The following is a 19,744-nucleotide window of genomic DNA, read 5'->3' on the forward strand; positions in this document are numbered from 1 at the left end:
TGTCATGACACAATGAATCCTCGATGTGAGCAGGTGGACGACCCTAAAAAAAACACCAATCCAAGACTCATTCTTACTGAAATATTCAACTAAGAAACAGAAACAGAACTGAATGCACAAGTTAATGGAAAAATTAATCCACTTCAACTCAATCTTCCAACTTCACAGCTAAAGATCAAGCAAACCACAGAAAACAAAAAGATAGACTGCAACCTAGCCAACGCCAGATCAATGTCAAAACACACAACGGAAATATACAAACTGCGAAGCGATGGAGGGACAAACATGCTATTCCTCACTGAAATCTTGCTAACTAAAAACTCCAAAATAACAACACACAATTCCCTACCCAACAACTTCAAACTTAAACAAGCCAACCGAGATACTGGGACCAGCTAAAAATGAAAACAGCACTACCACTAAATATCCCAAACTTTGAATCACTCCTCCTGCACTTAGCCTTAGATCACCAAACCAACCTATTGTTCCTGCTTGTCTACAGGCCACCAACATGTAACCCTACTTTCATGGACACATTTGTGGACGCCATCACCAACATCGCCCTTAAACATGATCACCTGATCATACTGGGAGATTCAACATCTGGTTTGAAGAACAACACATCGACTCACCCAAAAAGTTAACAAATCAACTAGCAACAATGCATCTACAACTGGTGAAAGGGGCAAGCCATTACAAAAGGGAAAAGACCATATGCAAATCAGGCAGAAACATGTCTGGGGGTGCTTTTGGTCTCGTGCAGAACGGATGTGACCTAGCAGTTTGGGCTGGACTACCCCTTTTGGGGTGGGACCAAGCCTGATTTGAATATGGTTGTTCCCCTTTTGTAATAGCTTGGCAGGCAAAGAACGATGGTCTGGAGGATTGCCCAGAACAATGCCAGAGGTTAAGATTAATTCTAAACCTTCCAGCCATCACCTCCTTTTGTTTTGCACAAGCCTTCATATCGGCATAAATCAAGCTACACCTTAAAGACCCATCGGGTAACACGGAATACCTGACCAACTACCGAGCAATCTGAAATATTTCCTACCCGGATAAGCTACTAGAAAGCTATATCGACGAACAGATCTATGAACAAATCCTGGAATATGCAGAAAAAATAGGATACTAGACCAGGCACAAGTAGGGTTCAGACCCTTGAGAGGACCGGAAAGAGCATTACTATAGATATGGTACAATCTAAAAACCAACCCAGAAACAATGTCAAATCAGCACTAATACTACTTGATCTATCAGCAGCCTTGGACACACCACAAAACACTCATCAGAAGACTCGAAGGTATTGTAATCATAATCGCTGCTCTCTTCTGGCTAAAATCCTTCATGACAGAAAGAATGGAAACAACCTGGATAACACAATTCGAGTCAACACCTCGCAAAACATGTGGAGTCCAACAAGGCTCATCACCCTCACCACTGCTTTTCATCATCTACATGACCCCCTGATTAACCTCATCCGAAAACATGGCCTACCCTGATACAACTACGCAAACGACATTCAAATCATCTACAAAATCAATGCCAGCGAAGAACAAAACCCAACCCTTACCAACTGAAATAGACCATTGGATGAGCACTAACAGCTGTAAACTCAATTCGGACAAAAAAGAAATCAAGATCGCACCCAATGACCTGTCGGACCATCACCACATGCAATTGCCTACTGAACTGTGAAATCCACCAGACCATCCAAAGTGGTCAAAAATCTATGAATATTAATGGACAACAAACTAGCACTAAAACCGCAAGTCAATGCAGTGGTTAAGAAATGCTTCTTCCACTTCCACACAATCAAGACGATACTCCCCTTCTTCACTTTCCCATATAGAGCACTCGCCGCCATCTCTCATCCTGTCAAGAATCGACTAAGCCAACAGCCTCTCGGAATGCCAGAATACCGCAGCAAGACTGCTCTTCAGACTCACTTAAAGAAAACACACCACACCAGCACTGAGAAAACCACATTAGCTACCGGTCAAAAAACAAAATGTCTTCAAAATGCTCTGCATAAAACACAAAGCAATCCACCGCCAAAGAGCGGAATTCAAATAGGGAAAAATCTCCATCTACAAACCAAATGAACATTAAGGTCCAGCAACGACATTCACCTCGAAACAAAACAGTATGCAAAGCACAAATTCAGGGGCTCGGCATTCTCCTGCATAGCAGTGAGACTTTGGAACTTGCTCCCAAAGAGAATACGAACAGAAGGTCCCCTAAAATTCAGAAACTGCTAAATGCATGTCTCTTTAACTCACCAATCTAAAAAGGAAACACCAAAGAAGGAAAACCGCCAACACAATAAAAACACTGAAAACCTTATCCCCCCATGAAACCGGGCCACACAACAAAATAAAGCATCCAACCGCAAAACACCATAGAATAAATACTAACCTGACAAATCAACCCAACCTGCAGAGAAAGACTTGGATGACCGCCAACTAACCTCACACCCTGCTGCTGGAGGGTGGGCTCAGCGCGTGTGATCCTCGGACCTAAAATTTTATTTCACGGGGAAGTACTTATTTTGCAGTGCAAAAGGCTGTGGCCCTGTCCCCATGCCGGCATGCCTATACAATGTGGAGGACAATGGAATAGGAATACAGTAGTCACTACAGTGAGTAACTTTCTTTATGAATAAAATATATACTGGGCGTTCTCATTAGAAATGAAGCTTTAAAAAGAACCACTTTGCAATATTAAATAGATCCATTTTTGTTTTTTAATAGCTACTTTTGCTAAGAATCAAACCCTTCCCTCTACCTCCCCTGAGGATATTTTTTTCCTGTGGTCACTCAGCTGCCGACAACAACTGGGGTGGCTTTAGCAAAAGCACATCTGTCTACACAACTCTCACCCACATAGACCGAGACATGGAGTGAGACAAAGAGCATAGACAGAAAATGGGCTATAGAGCGCTTCATCGGCGTATGATTCACAAGGTATAGCTAGTCTTTAACATTGCTTTTAATCTGTTATTAGCACAGAGGTTTTTGCAACTGGTCTTAATTGCTCTTTATCCATCTGTGGCTACATTTTTTAAGCAAAGTGCACTGGCCTATGTGGTTTTGAAAAACATTGGATTTTCAAGAATTGTTTAAATATCTATTATTTTATCTGCATAACAAAATGAAAATGTTGTGGGATATAATTATCTTCCGAGGCAGTATTTTATTCAATGCTTTTCATCCCTATTTGTCGTATTTATGATTTCAACTATTGATTTTATTTTTTTAACATTGATAAAGCACATGTTGATTTAAATATGGTGGTTCTATTTAATAATAACTAAGTTAAACAATTGTTATTCTACATATAGAGTAGTTTTTGGTAACTGCAATGGGATTGCAATGGTTGATTACATACAGAAGACTGTACTCCTGAACCTTGGCACTATTGAATTATATGGCTCAAATGACCCCTATCAGAGGCAACCAAGGTCCCCCCGCAAAACGCGGCAACCATCTGGAGGTAAGGTACACTTGTTCTATTGTTTAATTCTGTATACTTAGTGTTCTTAATTATTAATTTTTTTACATTTTCTACTGCCAATTCATCATTTGCTTAGGCACATAAATGTCAGTTTGAAGTTCTAATGTATAAGAGGTTGCAATTTCAATGTTAGTTGATAAATTAGTTTCTTTCATGGCGAGGAGAGCTTCAAGTGGCTGATGCTAGTAAGCTGCTTTTTACCAATTTGAATATTCTTTCTAAAATTCATTGTTGTAATGTGAATGTACTAACTATCCTCTTACTGAATAAATACAATTCCTACATTTTACAGAATGTAATTCATGTGATTGTTTCATGTTCATACCAGAGTTTAGGAGAGTATAATTGGAAGTACTTTTTTATCTTCGATTTAAAGGACGGTGCATGACTGGCACAGTATCAAAATTGCTATGTGAAGGAGGAGCTCTGGCACCATCATACACTTTAGACCCAAAACAATCCATCCACAAACCAGCTAGAGATACAAGCCACATAGCCCCTGTCAATGCAAAGTAGAGTGCCCAAGCTATTGCCCTTTCTTTGAAGCGGGACTCAGTCACGATCTTTGGTGTTGCATTGAGGTTGGCAGGACGTAGAGGGCAAGATGGCGCCCACATCTGTTGACCACTGAAGTAGGTGTCCAGAGGAGGGAGTTCAGTCTCCCCTCTTCAGCTGCAGGTGTTGGAGAACTAAGATTCATGCTTGGGAAAGCAAGGGAGCCAGTTATCCCATGCACAGCCCAACATATGCTCGCATGAACAACGGGCTGACTTTGTGAGTGCTCTGTAAACCCTGCAGACATCATTGTAACCGGTAAAGGCACAAGATGAGCTCTTCCACTCCTTTATGGCAAGAAAGTCTATTGCTGCTGTGCATCCCTTGCGAGCTGAAGGGGTCATTTAAGCAGCACTAGTATTATCCAGGTTGCCAGTTCTTACCCTAAGACCATTTTTTTAAATTTTGATTTTGAATATTTCTAATGCGCACCAAACAGATTAAACTATATACGGCGCAGATGTCGACTATTAGATATCATTTCAGAGTATGAATTCATTATGTATTCTGTACAGAGGGCAAACTATCTAAATAAAACAGTTCCATCAGCCCACTGGCAGTGCCTGAAGAAGAGCATGCTATGGCTCCTTAGTTGACAAACACAGACACTTAGATCTCCTATTGCATTTGTGAACTGCCTGTGTTAGCCTCCAAGTTCACCTCTCCCTCACCAGACGCAATGTGCTACCTAGAAGGATCCGGATCTACTTTGTTGGACCAGTAGAGATTGGATGTAGACGGAAATTGCAACTGATATACTTGAGCCACCTGCAGTTCTGAGATCAGCCTTGTTTTGCCCAAAACGTGTCTGGGACATCCATCATTTATGTTGTGCATGACCGCTACAGGGCAAATGACTGGCAAGAAGCAAGTGCAAGAGATAAACTCCCTATCAACTCTGTAGTGATATCTGAAGTATGGACAAACATAAGCACAAGAATGGAGGACAGCCAGCTGAGGCGAGCCCTACCAGGGATGAGGACCCAATTCATCATGCTACATTCGTTGACTGAACACAATCACTTGGCTTGCATGGCCCTGATGAAAGGGGATACAAGATTCATATTCCTAGAAGAACTGCAAACCTCCATGAAATCTATTAACTTGACAATGGGCAAAATCAGACAAGAGCTAGTGGTGACATGGGCTCGAGTTGATGAAAATGTGAAGGCCACCCAAGGCCTATACATGTCACGATCTCTGCTTCCAAAAGGTCAGGGCTTTCCCAACTACCTTGGAAGCAGATTCATAACCCAGGTTCCGAGTGCCAACCAGTCCCAATTGGGACCTTTTGGACCCAGTCCTGGCGCCAGTGGCACCAGGCTCATAAATATGCCCAGTCCCAGCGCTGGAAGCGCCAGGCTCGTAATGCTTGGGTGGACTTACCTGCAGCAGACCATGCGGTTTACTTGCCTGCCAGTTGAGCCTCTGATCCTCTTCTGTTTGGAACTACTTTTCAAGTTGTGTGGGGCAGGAGCCACTCCCTAGGTTCAGAACACTGGAACTCTTCTGGAAAGCAGGAACTCTTTTCTTAACTAGGCGTGGCTGTGGAAGGAGACACCTAAGCACTACAGGAGGCTATTTAAACCACACCCGATGGATGAATCTTGCTTTGCGTTATTCTGCATCCTCTGCAGCAGAACGCTCATCGTGTCTTCTGCATCTGATCCTGGGCCTAAGGAAAAAGGCTTACCATCCTGAATCCAGTCTTCAGCAACACCTATAAAGACAAGAAAGAACAGGTTAGCATTACGGTCTTCAGTGACAGCTCTTCACTTACCTGGGCCATCGGCTGTCACCAACGCCTCGCGCTGCACTCTGAAAGACAAAGGCTTACCTACTCTTCGTGCGCTCCGGAGGTCTTCACACTGCATTCCGGCATCTGAAAGACAAAAGCTTACCAACTCTTCGCACGCTCCGGAGGCCTTCGGCGCTGCATCCCGCATCTGAAAGACAAAACAAGGTGCGTTTAAAGACATTGGGGAACTTTAATACTCACGTGCCATTACTCCTTTCCACATCTAACCCAGTGGGTATTCCGGCACCCTGCAGCCGCTCCGAACTTGTACCTGCAAAATAAAAAGACAGTTAGAGCGCATCGTGAAGCAGGCAACAAGCGCTTACTTACGTGCTTCCAGGCGCTTCTATTCATCACACGGGCTCCATCTTGAACTCACTTCAGCCCGTCATCCACCATCGCCGGAACCCTGCAAAACAAGAGACATCATTACTAAAGACTTTAAAGGCATTAGAATTACTCGAAACTTACAGTTCGTGCAGTAAACGACGGACAGCAGTCCTCTGAAGTCAAGAGGCCTGCTCCCCTTATCCAGTGAAGAAACTGGTTACAGCACCCTGCCCCGAGGCAGATGGAGAGCACGGCGTTCACTTACCTAAGGTGAGAGCGTTAACCTTCGGGGTTCTACAGGAGAAGAGAAAGGGAAGAAGAGAGAGACATTCAATAACCCAGTTCATTAATCCCATATTTTCTATCTGCAGACATCTTACCCTTCGAGTCAAACATACAGTGCACAGAGGTCCAGCCCAAAGAGCCAGCCGTGTGTTACACATCACCTTTGAAGATACGGTATACGCCCAGTCAAGACCGGCGTCTCTACGGGAATCAGGTGAGCGTTACAATACAGCAAGAATAAGACAAAAACAATGTCTGCCAAATAATTACATTAAAAAGCCTGCTTCTTGGTGTTGGCTAGCATTGAGGGCTCGGAAAATTGCTATTGGAGAGAGAAAATGTCTGAAGGGCCTGATCGAGGGAACCAAAGGAGATAATTATGTGACCTGTCTTGTAATAACTTTTTCTTCACCTGGGCCCAGGGACAAAGGGGGCTGGAATCACACTGAGCAGGATGCACAGAGCTGACCCCCCGAAGAAGAGAGAGAGGCTGCAGTCCACTGGGCGTCTCAGTGAAATTCTAATGCTTTTCTACAAAGGAATTAATACTTTTGTAGGACTGAGAAGCAGATTTGTTTCAAGAACAAACCCTGCTTGCTCATCTTTCCAGATATCACCCAGTCACATTTCAGAAAAGAATGGTATTTACTCAGGTCACGGAGAAACCAATGGTGCATAGGATCATGTACATGTAGTCCTTCCCACTTGGTCTTGTTTTATCCTTCAAATAGGTGGAGTGTTCAGCATCATTAATTGGTGTGGACATGGACAAGGATAACTTGGAACTCAAGCACTGCCCTCCCCCTCTACTGAGTGTGGAGGCTGAAAGCGCCCACAGAAGACTGAGCTGTGCAGTCTTCTGTAGGCGTGTGCAGTAAGACTGAACTGGGCACTGGCAGTGGTCAGGTGGGGGTAGTTTTGTAGCTTTTTGCCGAAAGTCCATTATGGTGTGTAAGAACATAGCACATGCGTTATTTCACTTTATTTTACTTCTAGACACTGTATGGGGGCATGTTTTTGTTTCAGTAGCTTTTTAACCTTCAGGGTGATAACCATCCTCCGTTTTCCCCAACATTGTGACCTTTTCATTTTGCCCAAACATACTCATGCTTGACTTACTTATGGCTTGTATTATATTTGTGAAGTCTGTGGAGCAAAGGAGGAAAAGGTAGCAGAGGGTTGGTAACCGAGGGATGGTGTTATTACAGATGCACTGGCATGTTCATCTCTTATATGAACATACATTAACACCTATAATAAGAATTATTTGGTTTTACCATTCAAGGTAGTAATGTTTAATGTAAGGGGCCTGCACTATACCGAAAAGAAGTAGTCTACTGTGATTTTTGAAAAATCAAAGTGTTGATGCAGCACCCATCCATGAAACCCATGTGTTCCACTTCAATACTTTGTCTCAGCCAATGACATCAAAAGGAGATTGTGGATTCCCTTGAGTTAAGGACTGTGTGAGGGAGTATTTAATTTTTGAAGAATACACTCTAGGGGACAGACATCACCATAGCAACAATATATGCTTCCAACTAAGGTCAGTAAACATGCTTTTGAGACTTCTACCTAAACTGCACACACCATAGCATCACTGTGGAAGACAATCTCTTTTGATTTTTATGCAGGATGTGACAAGTAACTAGACAAGTCCACGGGTGATAGGTGTAGATGCAATAACCGCTCAAAGGAGGTGCTGCAGGCCTTCCATACATGCATGTCCTAGATGCTTGAGGTAGCCGTGTCAGATGTAAGAGGAAGCCACTTTCTGATTTCTACCTAAGCAAGGTTTATATCCTAGTATGTGCACCTCCAATGCATTTATTGTGCTTTCAGGCATTGGTGCCAAATCCTATGTTAAAGTTCTAGTGAACAGGTTGCAGAGCTTACTGCCTAAGCTAGTTAGGAAAGGTCAATGCACATTTTGTTTTGGGCCAACAAGTATCAGATTATGCCCCACAGTTTTGATCTTATAATACCTGTTGGATGCAGAGAAGGTATTCTGAAAATGGTGCAGAAGTACTGGGCAGGGTTTAGATGGGAGGGTTTAGATACCATTACGCAATTTACGCAGCCCCTACCAACTGGCTCAGAATGAATGAATGAATACCTACCCAGGCCTTTTTCTTTAGGCAGTAGGACTAGTCTGGGATGCCCACTTTGCCAGATGCTAGTCACTAAGAGGGTAGTGCTCCGCACTCAGACCCTGAGAGAGAACTGCCAACATACATTATAGGGATAGAATATGCAGGTTTAGCCCTGGTATTATTTGGGCCCTGACCCACTGGCATGGCCATCGCCACTAGGTCAGGGTTAGACCACTCTACCCCCTCTCACCCCATCAGTCCACTGCAAAGGAAGGGGTGTTTGACACCGGAGTTCTTCTACTCCACACTGATGACAGCACACAAAAACCACAAGACACCAAAATATTCTTAGCCCCTAAAGGGGGAGGAACTCTATTAAAACATTGAATGAATAGCTACCGTCTACATGCGTAGCCACATCCAATCCTCACCTCTGTAACCCCAATGTTACCTTCCCCAGAGGCCCCTGTAGAGCCTGCCCACATGGCACTCAAAGGGGTTGCTAAGAGGACACCCTTAGATGGATGTACCACAAATATTGAGGTAGAGGTTGCCCTGAGGGAGACCCCAACCATCTAAGTGGCCTTAAGTCATGACTCGTACATGCTCTGCACTATCGGGTCGCCTCAGTTATCACCCTCCAAGCATTTCAGTTAACACTAACATCTAAATTACCCATTAAAAACAGTGCTCACAATTAATTAAATATACATATAGAAATTCACTCTTCCGTAAAAACATAGGTGTGACTGCCGCAAAATAGTCCACTAGATCTGTGGGGCTCCTACACTACCTTGATGTATGTTCATGGGTCAAGGCCTGACCCTCACTGCTTCTCCTAATGAATTGGTCCGGCAAAGGTGTTGTGCTCTTCTCTTGCAGTGCACTGTAGGATGCTGCTGTCATTGCCACAAGCCGGGGGATCTTCTTTATCACTGTGAAGCCCTGTGCCCATGTGATATATTGCACACAGTCACTGCTGCTGCAGGTCTAAAACCACATATGTCCGTGCCTTCAGGAGCAAGTGGTGCGGCCTGCCCACTCTTGGCACTGCACCTGAGGTTTCCCTATGTTCCCCTAGGCTGCCATGGAGACGCAGCCCGGGACTTCTTTCTTCACTGGCCTCCTCTGCGTGGGTTCAGGGCAGGCCGACACTACTATGTAATCCACTGACCGCTTCCTCCTAGGCGGCCCCCTCACATGCCCACATCACCAATTGTGTTGGCCTGCCTTGACTTGACACCAGGGTGGACCGAGTACCTTCTATAGTGCACTGCTTGTCTCCGGACAACCCCAAGAAACACAGCCAGGGACTGCGTGGCCCTATTCACCCGGGCCAGGGCCTCATTCTTCTCCGGCCTGCCTTGTCTGGCCGCTGTGCGGGCCTTAACCCACCTAAAGACATGCGGCCTGATTACAAATATGGCAGTGCTGGGAAAAACGTCAGTTGCCACTGCATTACCGCACCACCATACTACAACTGTGGTGGCTGACACTTCACAACGCGCCTGGAAAACACGTCCTGGTTCACTGACCCTTGTAAGCCCCATGGGTGCCGCTTAAGTCCCAGGCCCCCAGGGAGCTTTTTACTGAAACTCCTGTTCCCTTTTTCTTTCCAAAGTCTCCCGCTGCTGTTTTTTTTTTCCAACAGTCTTCTTTCCCTTTAAGGGAAACCAGGAGAACCTGTCCCTTGTTCTCTCCCCTTTAACATTACAGGTACTTAACCCCAGGAAGGGAGCCATGGTGACAGAAAAGATCAGCAAAAATAAAAACATGTAAGTATATTTTCATCACCCCTAGAGTCCTCTTCTCAACCCCTCCGCCCTTTCCCTCGAGGAGATGCGGTGGAGGGGTGGTGTAAGCTTGCAACCCTACCTAGTCTTAATTGGGATAAGGGTTTACGCAGGAGACAGACATTTTTTCAGCTTTCTTTCACAGACAATATAATACTTTAAGTTGCACAAGCCATGGATTCCAATCTAGCTTTAGTGCAGCTCCTCTCAAACTTTAGAGAGGGCTGCGGTTTTAAAGTTTGCTTTCTAAACAGAACTCTTCATTTAATCTTTCAGCGTCCCAGCTTGATTACCTTAATGAAGTCTCCCCATTCTGTATAGCATCCAACACACGCATCTATTTAGGAGTCCATATAATGCACACAGATTCAGGACTATATCCACTCAAAGGCCAGACTTCTTTCTTAAAATTAGAAGAATTTAGGTAAATGTGAAATAATGGCTCTCTTGGCTAGTCAAGATCTATTCAACCAAAATGGATTTTCTTTCCTGGCTTCTCTACCAATTCCAGAGATTAATGCATTTTCTGGAGGGGTCCTGTCTGAGAGTCTCGCTAAAAAAAGAAAAGACAAGGGGCCTCATTAGGGCTTTGGCGGTAGCCATGCCGCTTTTGGCGGCATGGCTACGTGGCTGCCTCCAAAACCGGGTCCGGGTTCCCTGAATGGGGAATTACCGGGCCATTCTGAGTTTGAGGGCCTGGTAATTCTTCCCTCAGGGAACCCGGGCCCGGACCTTACCCATTCCCATTCGAGCCCCCATAGGGCTCAATGGGAATGGGTGCAGGGAGCTAACAAGGGGCCGAGTACGACCGGCCCGTTGTTAGCTCCCTAGTCCCCTCGCGGGACCCGGTAACGATGCCTGGTTTTACCAGGCATTCTTACCGGGTCCCGCGAGGGGACCTCGTAATCAGGCAGAATGGGTTTAATGGGTCCGCATCCATTTGCGGCACCCGTTAACCCATTCCGCCAGGGTTGTAATGAGGCCCAATATCTTCTGTCCTCGCGTTCAAGGCGGTATGATCTCTCTGAATACAGCCAAATAGTGCCAGACGGCTCAATTTTGTATATTGGAGGATAGGCGTTAATCCAACAATCCAAGGTCAACTAAGCATTGTAAAAGAGAGAAAGATGCGGTTTTGAGTAATGCCTTAAGCTTTGTTCTTTGGCTACAGATAAGGGACAGGCTGCTAGCCGTGTATGACTGTCAGTAATGAAAACTGCAGTGAGGGTATGGAATAAACTAGCCACCAAATTTAACTTCACATCCCAGCCACTCTATTGCACAGGATCTACATTTTACCCCACTTTCTAGGCAGAAGGGTTTCTAATCCTGGCAGGGTGGAGGGTACATGTATGTAGTGCATATGTTGCAGGACTGCAGAATCCGATCTTTCCTCCAATGTAAGGAGGTTTTAAAAAATACTGAATGGGATCTGGTATGTTACTTGCAGATCCATCATTGGCTGATGCTGAGGAAAATGAGGACAAATGTCACAAGACCTTGCACTGCTTTTGAAAAGCTTAATTCATCTCAGAAAGACTTGCCAATTAATCTTTACAACCTTTTAAACATTATTGAGCTGGACTTTGTCACCCCGCCCCCGCCTTAGATTGACCGGGCACTTGGACCTGGGAGATAAAATCTAGAGACGACGCCTGGGGCATTTCTGTTTCAGGGCAAAACATGTTTCCATAAGCATGCAGAACAAGGAGCAACACTGCAAGGTGATCTTTAGATGGTGTAGTCTTCCAGAAGCCTGTTGCTCTGTTTTTTTGCTGTTGTTCCTCTACCTGATGTTCCTTCTCTATATGCTCTTTTTCTGGATCTGTTTCTCTCGCTCGCTAACTCGTTCACTCTCCCTCTTCTCTGTACCTGCGATGGTCACATACTCTCCTAGCTTCCCCTTTCTTATCTACTCTCTCCTCCCTGCTCCCGCCTCTCTCGCTCTCTCATCTTCTCTCCCCAACGCCTTCCTCTCTTCTTTACTCTCCTCCCACATATTCTCACCCTTTCACTCACTTCTTTCACTCTGTGAGACAATCTTGGCACTCACTCACTAATCAGACTACATAAATTCCTCCAGACCGTCCAGCAGTCATTGACTCACTCACAGCCACACTTTCAATCAGGTACCACTCTCTCTCACAAACAATACCTCACTTGTAACAGTGTCCACCACAATCTTGTAATTGATCTACTCCACTGTTCTCGTTCGGCTTAGTCTGCGTCTCCTGGGTGCCTTAGATGTTTGGAGCCTCACCTGTGCACAGATGTTTGAATCACATGTTAGACTTAATTTTTCATTAAACGTTACATAGCATTATACCTCATCTTTCCCTTTATGTGTACTCCCTGCCTTCTATGTAAACAGCTCACATGTAGGGCCTCTGTATCTTATAAAGGGATTAAGAAAGAAGGAGTAAAACTAACGGGATTAACAGAACTTATTGGTGTGTTACCCATGTTGGATATCCATTTGTAACTGTACTTCACATCCTATGCAAAACAAAAAAAAAGATTGAATAAAAATATTAGTTACATGCATTCTTTCTCCCATGCAGGAACTCCCTATTTTGAAGGTTTCCCAATTCCAAATGGAACGAACATAACAGTAAAAAAGCACATACCACAGTCTATGGGTTAACAGTTAAGTCATTCTTCTAATTTCCTTTAAACCATTCTCTGCAATGTCCCGAAATAAGCCCTCAATGGTATTTTCATTGCAGGCATACTGAATGGGGTTTTCCAAATGTAACACTCCTGAGCGTTTTTGTTTTCAAAACTATTCATGTGCAACTTGGAAGTGAACACTGTAAGCCCAGCTAAGTAGTGCAATAGGTTTTTCTACTAGACAGGCTTTCTTTACACGCCTAACTTATTGCTGGAGTAGCCAACACCAAGTGTTGCCAAAGCCACTGCATCAGAAATCCTACAATATTGCAGGATTCATTGTCCATACAGTTAAACCTTCCGCCTCCTGCCCCCCCGATAGGAACAAAATACATCTCCTGCCTTAATACAGCAACAATAACAATACTATTTACTCTCCACTCCAACACCGAATAACCCTCACAAACGTATACCACTTTCCTAGATGTCATTTAAACTGCCAGCACTTTTGCCAGATGCATGATTATGGAATGTTGAAACCATACGTGGTGGTGAGTTAAATATATTGCAGACCATCGGCCTATCTTTAATTGTACTGTTTAGCATCCCCTGTCTCTGGGTAAGAAGAGACGCAAATTCTGTTTAAAACTGTTGCTCCATTTTCCCTAAACCAAAGTCTCTTCTGAGAGAATCAAAAGGAATCATTTGCCCACTATTCCAAACATCACACACCCTTAGAATTCCTTTCATTAACCAACTCCACCAACACAAGGTCTTATTCTCAATTTGCAGTCCTGAGTTATGCCACAAAGATTCTCCATAATTAATCCATACATTTTCTCCACTAATGACCATCAATGAAATTAGTGCATCTCTAGTTGCCTCTATAGCTAAGTTGGGTCATTTCCCCATAGACTATCCATCTCACAAGGAGCATGTTGAAAATGTTGTTTTTTCTATAGACGCCCATAATGGCAAACAGTTGTCTCAGTGAAGTAAATTGCCGATTTCTTCAATAAAAACTCCCTGTAGTAGTGTTCCAGATTGGGGTATCCAAAACCCCCCTCTCGCACTGCACGCATTAAAACGTATTGTGGAATCCCAGGTCTCCTGCAATCTCCCCATAGATAATTTTGAAATGCTTTGTCAATACGTCTGAGGGCCTTCTTCGAAAAATCCAAGTGGAAGCGATTGAATACTATAAAGAACCTTGGGTAAAAGTACCATCTTAATCGCATAAGCATGCCCACTTTTGTATATCTATTTGAAGAACCTGGTGTGCAGTTATAATGTCGACTGCAAAAAGTCGAAAACAAAAATGTCGAAAAAAAATCAAGTGTTTTTTTTATTTGTATGTTTTTTGGGTTTAGCTATAAAAAATAAACAAGAGTTTGGGGGGACCCCTCCATTTAAAAAAAAAAAAAAAAAAAAAAAAACAGAAATGTTTTTTTTCAACCTTCTTTTTTTCCACATTTTTGTTTTTCGACATTTTTGCTATAAACCAAAGAACCTCTATCAATTTGACTACATTGAAGTCCACTATCCTCTTCAGATCCCGGAAAAGATGAAGTCCCAAGTACTTCACACTTGTATTAACCCATTGACAATTCCAAGTGTTGAAGTCACTGCGTGGATGTGAAATATCGAGTGGAAAAACCACCAATTTCTCCCAATTAATTTGTTGGCCTGATAAGAGTCCTACTTCCCCTAACATACTCTTTTGTCTTCCCTCACCCTCTTTTGGGTTGGCCAGAATTATGGTCATATCACCTGCATAGCATAGAACTTGGACTACACTATCACCTACCCTTAGACCTTGTAGTCCCTGTTCCTGTCTAAGCCACCAAGGGTTTTAATATAGAGGCAAGAGCCACTCCACTGGACAGAAATGTTGGTTGGACATTTACCAAATTAAACTAGATTTGTATAATTCTGTGTGTCTAACTTGAGCTCCCATTTTTTACCTCTAAAAATTCTGTCCCCCAGCAATTAACTGGGGAGACTTTTTTTTCTTAACCCACACAATCATGAGCTACATATGAGCTAAAACCACTACCTGGAACAATAAATGAGCTTTTTTTCTTATCATTTCTTCAGTTCCAAAAACGATCGGCGTGTGGCTTAATTCAATCTTCTGTTAATAATTAACGCTCACTCCAAAATCTCTTCTGTTTTTTTCTTTTTTGCAACATCCTTTATCTTAGACATTCTTACTGCCGTACAGCTTATTTAAAAAAATATTTTAGTTAGCTAGCAATCATCTTTTAATGGGAGACGTAATTATTTGCACTTCTTTCGTTGTGTGTTGTGAAGTCTTGCTTGGATTTTGTCGAAGATGTTAGAATGTTTTTGTCCCGCAGTACCTGGCACCACCAACTTTAGAGTGCTGGGGTCACCAAGATGAGTCTAGCGTCTGACACTGGAGGATTGTTTATTAAGATTACACTGGGCACATGGGATTGTTTGGCTTAAGCATGTCCTAAAGTTGTCAGGACCGCCCTGGTTCCTGATCTTCTACCAGTGTAGGAGACAAACTCTTGTCAAGATCACCCACCTCTCTTGCTGCTCATCATATTGCAACCATCATCCTCGTCACTACCACCTTCTTTCTTGTCTTTTCCCTTGCTGCTCCTCAACATTCAGCTACGCTCTAAATGGCTTCTTCTCCACTCATTGCTTTCCCTTTCTTACTGTGGCCTTTTCTAGCTCCCCCTCCACTCTTGTGTTTCTTTCCTTTTCAGGTCTCAGCCTTCTCATCTTGCCTTCCTTCCCCTTAGTCTTCTCCTGAGGTGTTAGTACTCACTTCTTGTCCAATCTCAATTTTCTCTTTCTCCTGTAAGGAACTCATGGTGGCAACAATAAAGACAGACACAAGTGATCACAGTTAAAGAGTGTTTATTAAACTGGAAATGCAGGATGAAAAAACGCCTAATCTAAACCTAAATCGAAGATGGGAGCACGCTCTACCATCAAATGAAAAATAAGGCCGTCCTTGTGGCGTCTTGTCAAAGTAAAAGGGCCTATACTTAAAGAAATCTATTGCCAAATCCTTACAACTAATTACAGAAAAGCTTAATGTCACTAGAAAATATCAGTGAAAGGTGGGGTATCTCATTAAACAAAGAGGATCCTCCTCGATTTTAAGATGGAGGGCCTCCCATTGTCAACATGAAGTTCAGTGTAACACTGGTGTCATCCACATATTTAGGTTTCCTCCAGTCGATTCTGTCCCCATCCATGTTTTTGTAAACATTTGTTCTTGACCCTCTGTGGCCGGGTATCATCTACTGACCCCCACCTTGATACCACCTCCAAGTGCACCAGAAGTACGCCCACAAGTACTGGGCTGTTTGGCTGGGCTGGGAACGTTTGCTTCGTTTTGATCGTGTATGTGCAAGAGGAAGCACTGGGAAAACCTACGCCCCTGAGGACCTGCAATAGAAAAAGGTAACTCTCCTTAACTTTGACTCTTTTTGACTCTGTGAGTGCAGTTTGTGCTTTGGACTCTGTGAGCTCACGCCTCTTTTGTTTTTCCTATTGTAGAGGCTTCTTTTTTGCTGCTGCACGGCCCTGCTTGGCCCCATCTACCATCCCCCAGCATTCTATTTCATTGCATTGCGCACGCACGCGCACCAGAAGTACACCCACAAGTACTGGGCTGTTTGGCTGTTAGGTGGTAGGGCGGGAGGCATCATTATAACGTATGTAACTTAGTCAAAAATATTTACATTTTTTGCTACTGCTAACTCCCGAGGATTGAGGCAAGCACCATTCTCTGGAGACTGAGCTAACGCTGCTTGAACGCTGTGTGTCTCAGTATCCAGATTATGGTGGGATCACTACGGAGTGGCAAGTTACATACATTGTACAGAAAAAGCCTGAGAAAGTGCATACACTGATACACTGAGTGGCAGTTTTGTATTTTCACATAGAAACACTTCTAAGGCTGCACACCAACATTTTACTAAACTGAACATAGAAGGGGACAAGGGCTTGTCAATGTTGGCTGCTAAGGATAAATGGGAATTGAGTGGAACAGACTCCCCCCCAGCCTCCACCCCTCCACCTATTGCTACAGGGAATTTGATGAAGGATCAAACAGACTCCTTCAACAATCAAGACCATCCTAATGAACATTTGCAGAAAAGTTTCTTGAGTATGCATGAAATACCGGTACGGGCATCGGATCTTAATATGGAAGACGCTATTCCTGTCAGACCTCAGTTTGATACCTCTCCGCTGGCCCCAGTGGTGTCAGCTGAGCTGGATAAAAGCGTTAGGCTTTCCAGGGGCCCCTCAACTACTGTAAGTGTTAGGGAGGTGGGGTGGGGGGGCTGGACAATGTATATTTACACAAAGCTACTATCCCCGAGGTAAAATCAGGATGTAACAATGCATGTGGTATCCCTAGCGAATTATTTGCCGATGAGAAAACTATGGGGAAAATAAAAGGGCTGTTTGGGGTTGAGGCGGTGCGCCATAAATGATGATTCACATAAATGCTCAAGTCCGTCTACCCCAGACTTACTTCCTGGCCACGAACATGAGGTGTCCAATATTAACCACCCTAATGAGGGACATAATGTAGAAGATATGTCTTTTTTTGAGTCCTTCCTGGTCCTTACTAGGATTCAGAACCTCCTGGATAGGGGCCATGAAAGGACGCATGTCGAGATACAGGAATTAAGATTTATGATACTTGAAAGCACAGGAACAATTAAGTAGACTGAAAGGGTTTGTGCATGCCTTTGAAATGCGCAGAAATGATAACACGACAAACGGAAATAATGAAATAAAAATGATGTTCGAAGGGATTGTGTCCTCCGACGTATTCCTTATCTTAGATAATTCGTCTCCAGCTTGCTGGCCTCGGAAATTTTTTCTCTGTAGAGGGCGCTGCGTGTCGACGTCCGCCGAGTTGGTGTCCCTCGACAGCCACCGTATCGGCGCCGACATCACCATGCCCATAAATAGCCACGCGTGGCGTCAGTTGCTCAGTTCTGTTTTTCCGCGCTTCGTGGGGCCTCGGAATATCGTTGCTCAGTTCAGTCAGATAAACCTCTTATATTTCCTCGATAAAACCAACTCGTACTCGATGGCTTTCTCATCCGAACCGACGACTCCACGGTCCGGCTTCAAAAAATGTCGAGACTGCAGAAAGAAAATGTCAATAACGGATCCTCACAGGATCTGTTTGTGGTGTTTGGGAGTCGAGCACCATTGTTCGGAGTGTGAGGACTGCATGCCCATGACGGCGAAAGCCTTGAAGGAGCGCAAGGGGAAGCTCGAGAGAGGTAAGTCAGTCAAAACCTCCTCGAAAGTTTCTTCGGCTGAGTCGAGGCATTCGTCTCCTCGCCGTCGAAAGCATTCCCATTCTAGGTCTCGAAGTAGCTCCCACCACTCGTCGAGATCTAGACACTCAAAAAAGAGACGCCGAAGATCCCCTTCCTCGTCATCTTCTGTTTCCCCAGAAAGGGTCTCCTGCCCCACAAAACACAGCTCTCAGGCTGAATGGGAGGAATTCAGGAAAAAGATGCTAAGCGTCTTCGAGAAAGCGGCCTCGGCCCCCTCAAAGACAGCTGAGGGTGATACCCTGGGTGAAAAACCCAAAACATCGAAACGCCGCGAGGTGTTGCACCCAGCGAAAGAGTCCACCCGAGAGCACCATGGGCCATCGGGTAGGAAGGCACCATCTTCGACACCGTCGTCGAAAATCCCTTTGACTCATGGATCAGCGCCATCGACGCCGTTATCGAAGGGTTCATCGACGCCGATTAAAGAAACCACGGCTACTTCACAGCCAACGGTTATACCCAGAGCCTCCAGCACAACGCTGAGAACGTCGTCGACATCCTTGAGCAGGATCCCGATCCTCTCGAGTTCCTCGAGGCCTCTTCCAGTTTTCTCGACGCCTTTCTCGGCGCCTTCGAAGCCTTTCACCTCGGCGTCGACGACATCGAGGTTTTCTCGGCCAGTAATGACAAGTTTGGCTCCTTCTGCTTTAGAAATGGGTTTTACACCATTTCCGAGGTCAGAGTACCCCAGATTATCTTCAATCTATGAAGGGGAGGATTCTGACCAAGAAAGACCCTTTGGGCTGCAGAGGACCACACCACCTGTTTCAGAGGTAATTTTACCTCTGAGGAAAGAAGGTTGAAAGACCTACAGGAATCCTTACATTAGGCAAGTGGATTGGACACTTTCCCAGAAGTGGAATTTGTCAAACCAGACCCAGGGGAACATGCCGAAACCCCCTATAGAACCCTGATGGCAAGAATTATTGAATTCATGGGTTGGTCTGCGCCGTCACCTGTTTTTCAACAGGATGACCTTACAGACATACTAGATAAAGGTCCACAGGAGGATCCTGGGTTCCCTTTCCATACAGCTTTACAAAGGAAAATGTCATCAAATTGAGAAACTCCTGAGGTTAATCCTGCAGTAAATAAAAAATTGTCAGCCAAGTATAGGGTAGCTGTGGCTGACCCTGAATATTTATCAAAACACCCGACTCCAGAGAGCCTGGTGGTTCAAGCGGCAACTTCATCAAGCAGCAGATCCGCTTATCCTACTGTTCCACAGGACAGGGATGACAAAGGGTATGATTCTATGGCAAAAAAGTCTTTTCTGCTTGTAGTATGGCGTTGAAATCCATCAACGCCACTTGTACGCTCGCCAGGTTCAGTCACACACTGTGGGAGTGTGCTTCATCAGCGGCTGACTGCATACCGGAAGGAGATGAAAGGGAAGCCTTCCTTAACATC

At 44.4% G+C, this 19,744-nt stretch overlaps 1 protein-coding gene across 6 annotated transcripts in view; it reads left to right on the forward strand.

Annotated features, from left to right (window-relative positions):
- STXBP5 (syntaxin binding protein 5) overlaps positions 1–19,744 on the forward strand; it is a 2,430,573-nt gene that overhangs the window by 1,742,461 nt on the left and 668,368 nt on the right. For all 6 annotated transcript variants that reach the window (XM_069606830.1, XM_069606829.1, XM_069606831.1 and 3 more), the window contains exon 18: positions 3,344–3,495. In XM_069606830.1, coding sequence (XP_069462931.1) covers positions 3,344–3,495 — 152 coding nt within the window. The remainder of the gene's footprint in view (positions 1–3,343; positions 3,496–19,744) is intronic.

This window comes from Ambystoma mexicanum, chromosome 4p (genome assembly GCF_040938575.1).
Source record: "Ambystoma mexicanum isolate Mex_15411 chromosome 4p, UKY_AmexF1_1, whole genome shotgun sequence".
NCBI classification, from domain to species: Eukaryota; Metazoa; Chordata; class Amphibia; order Caudata; family Ambystomatidae; genus Ambystoma; species Ambystoma mexicanum.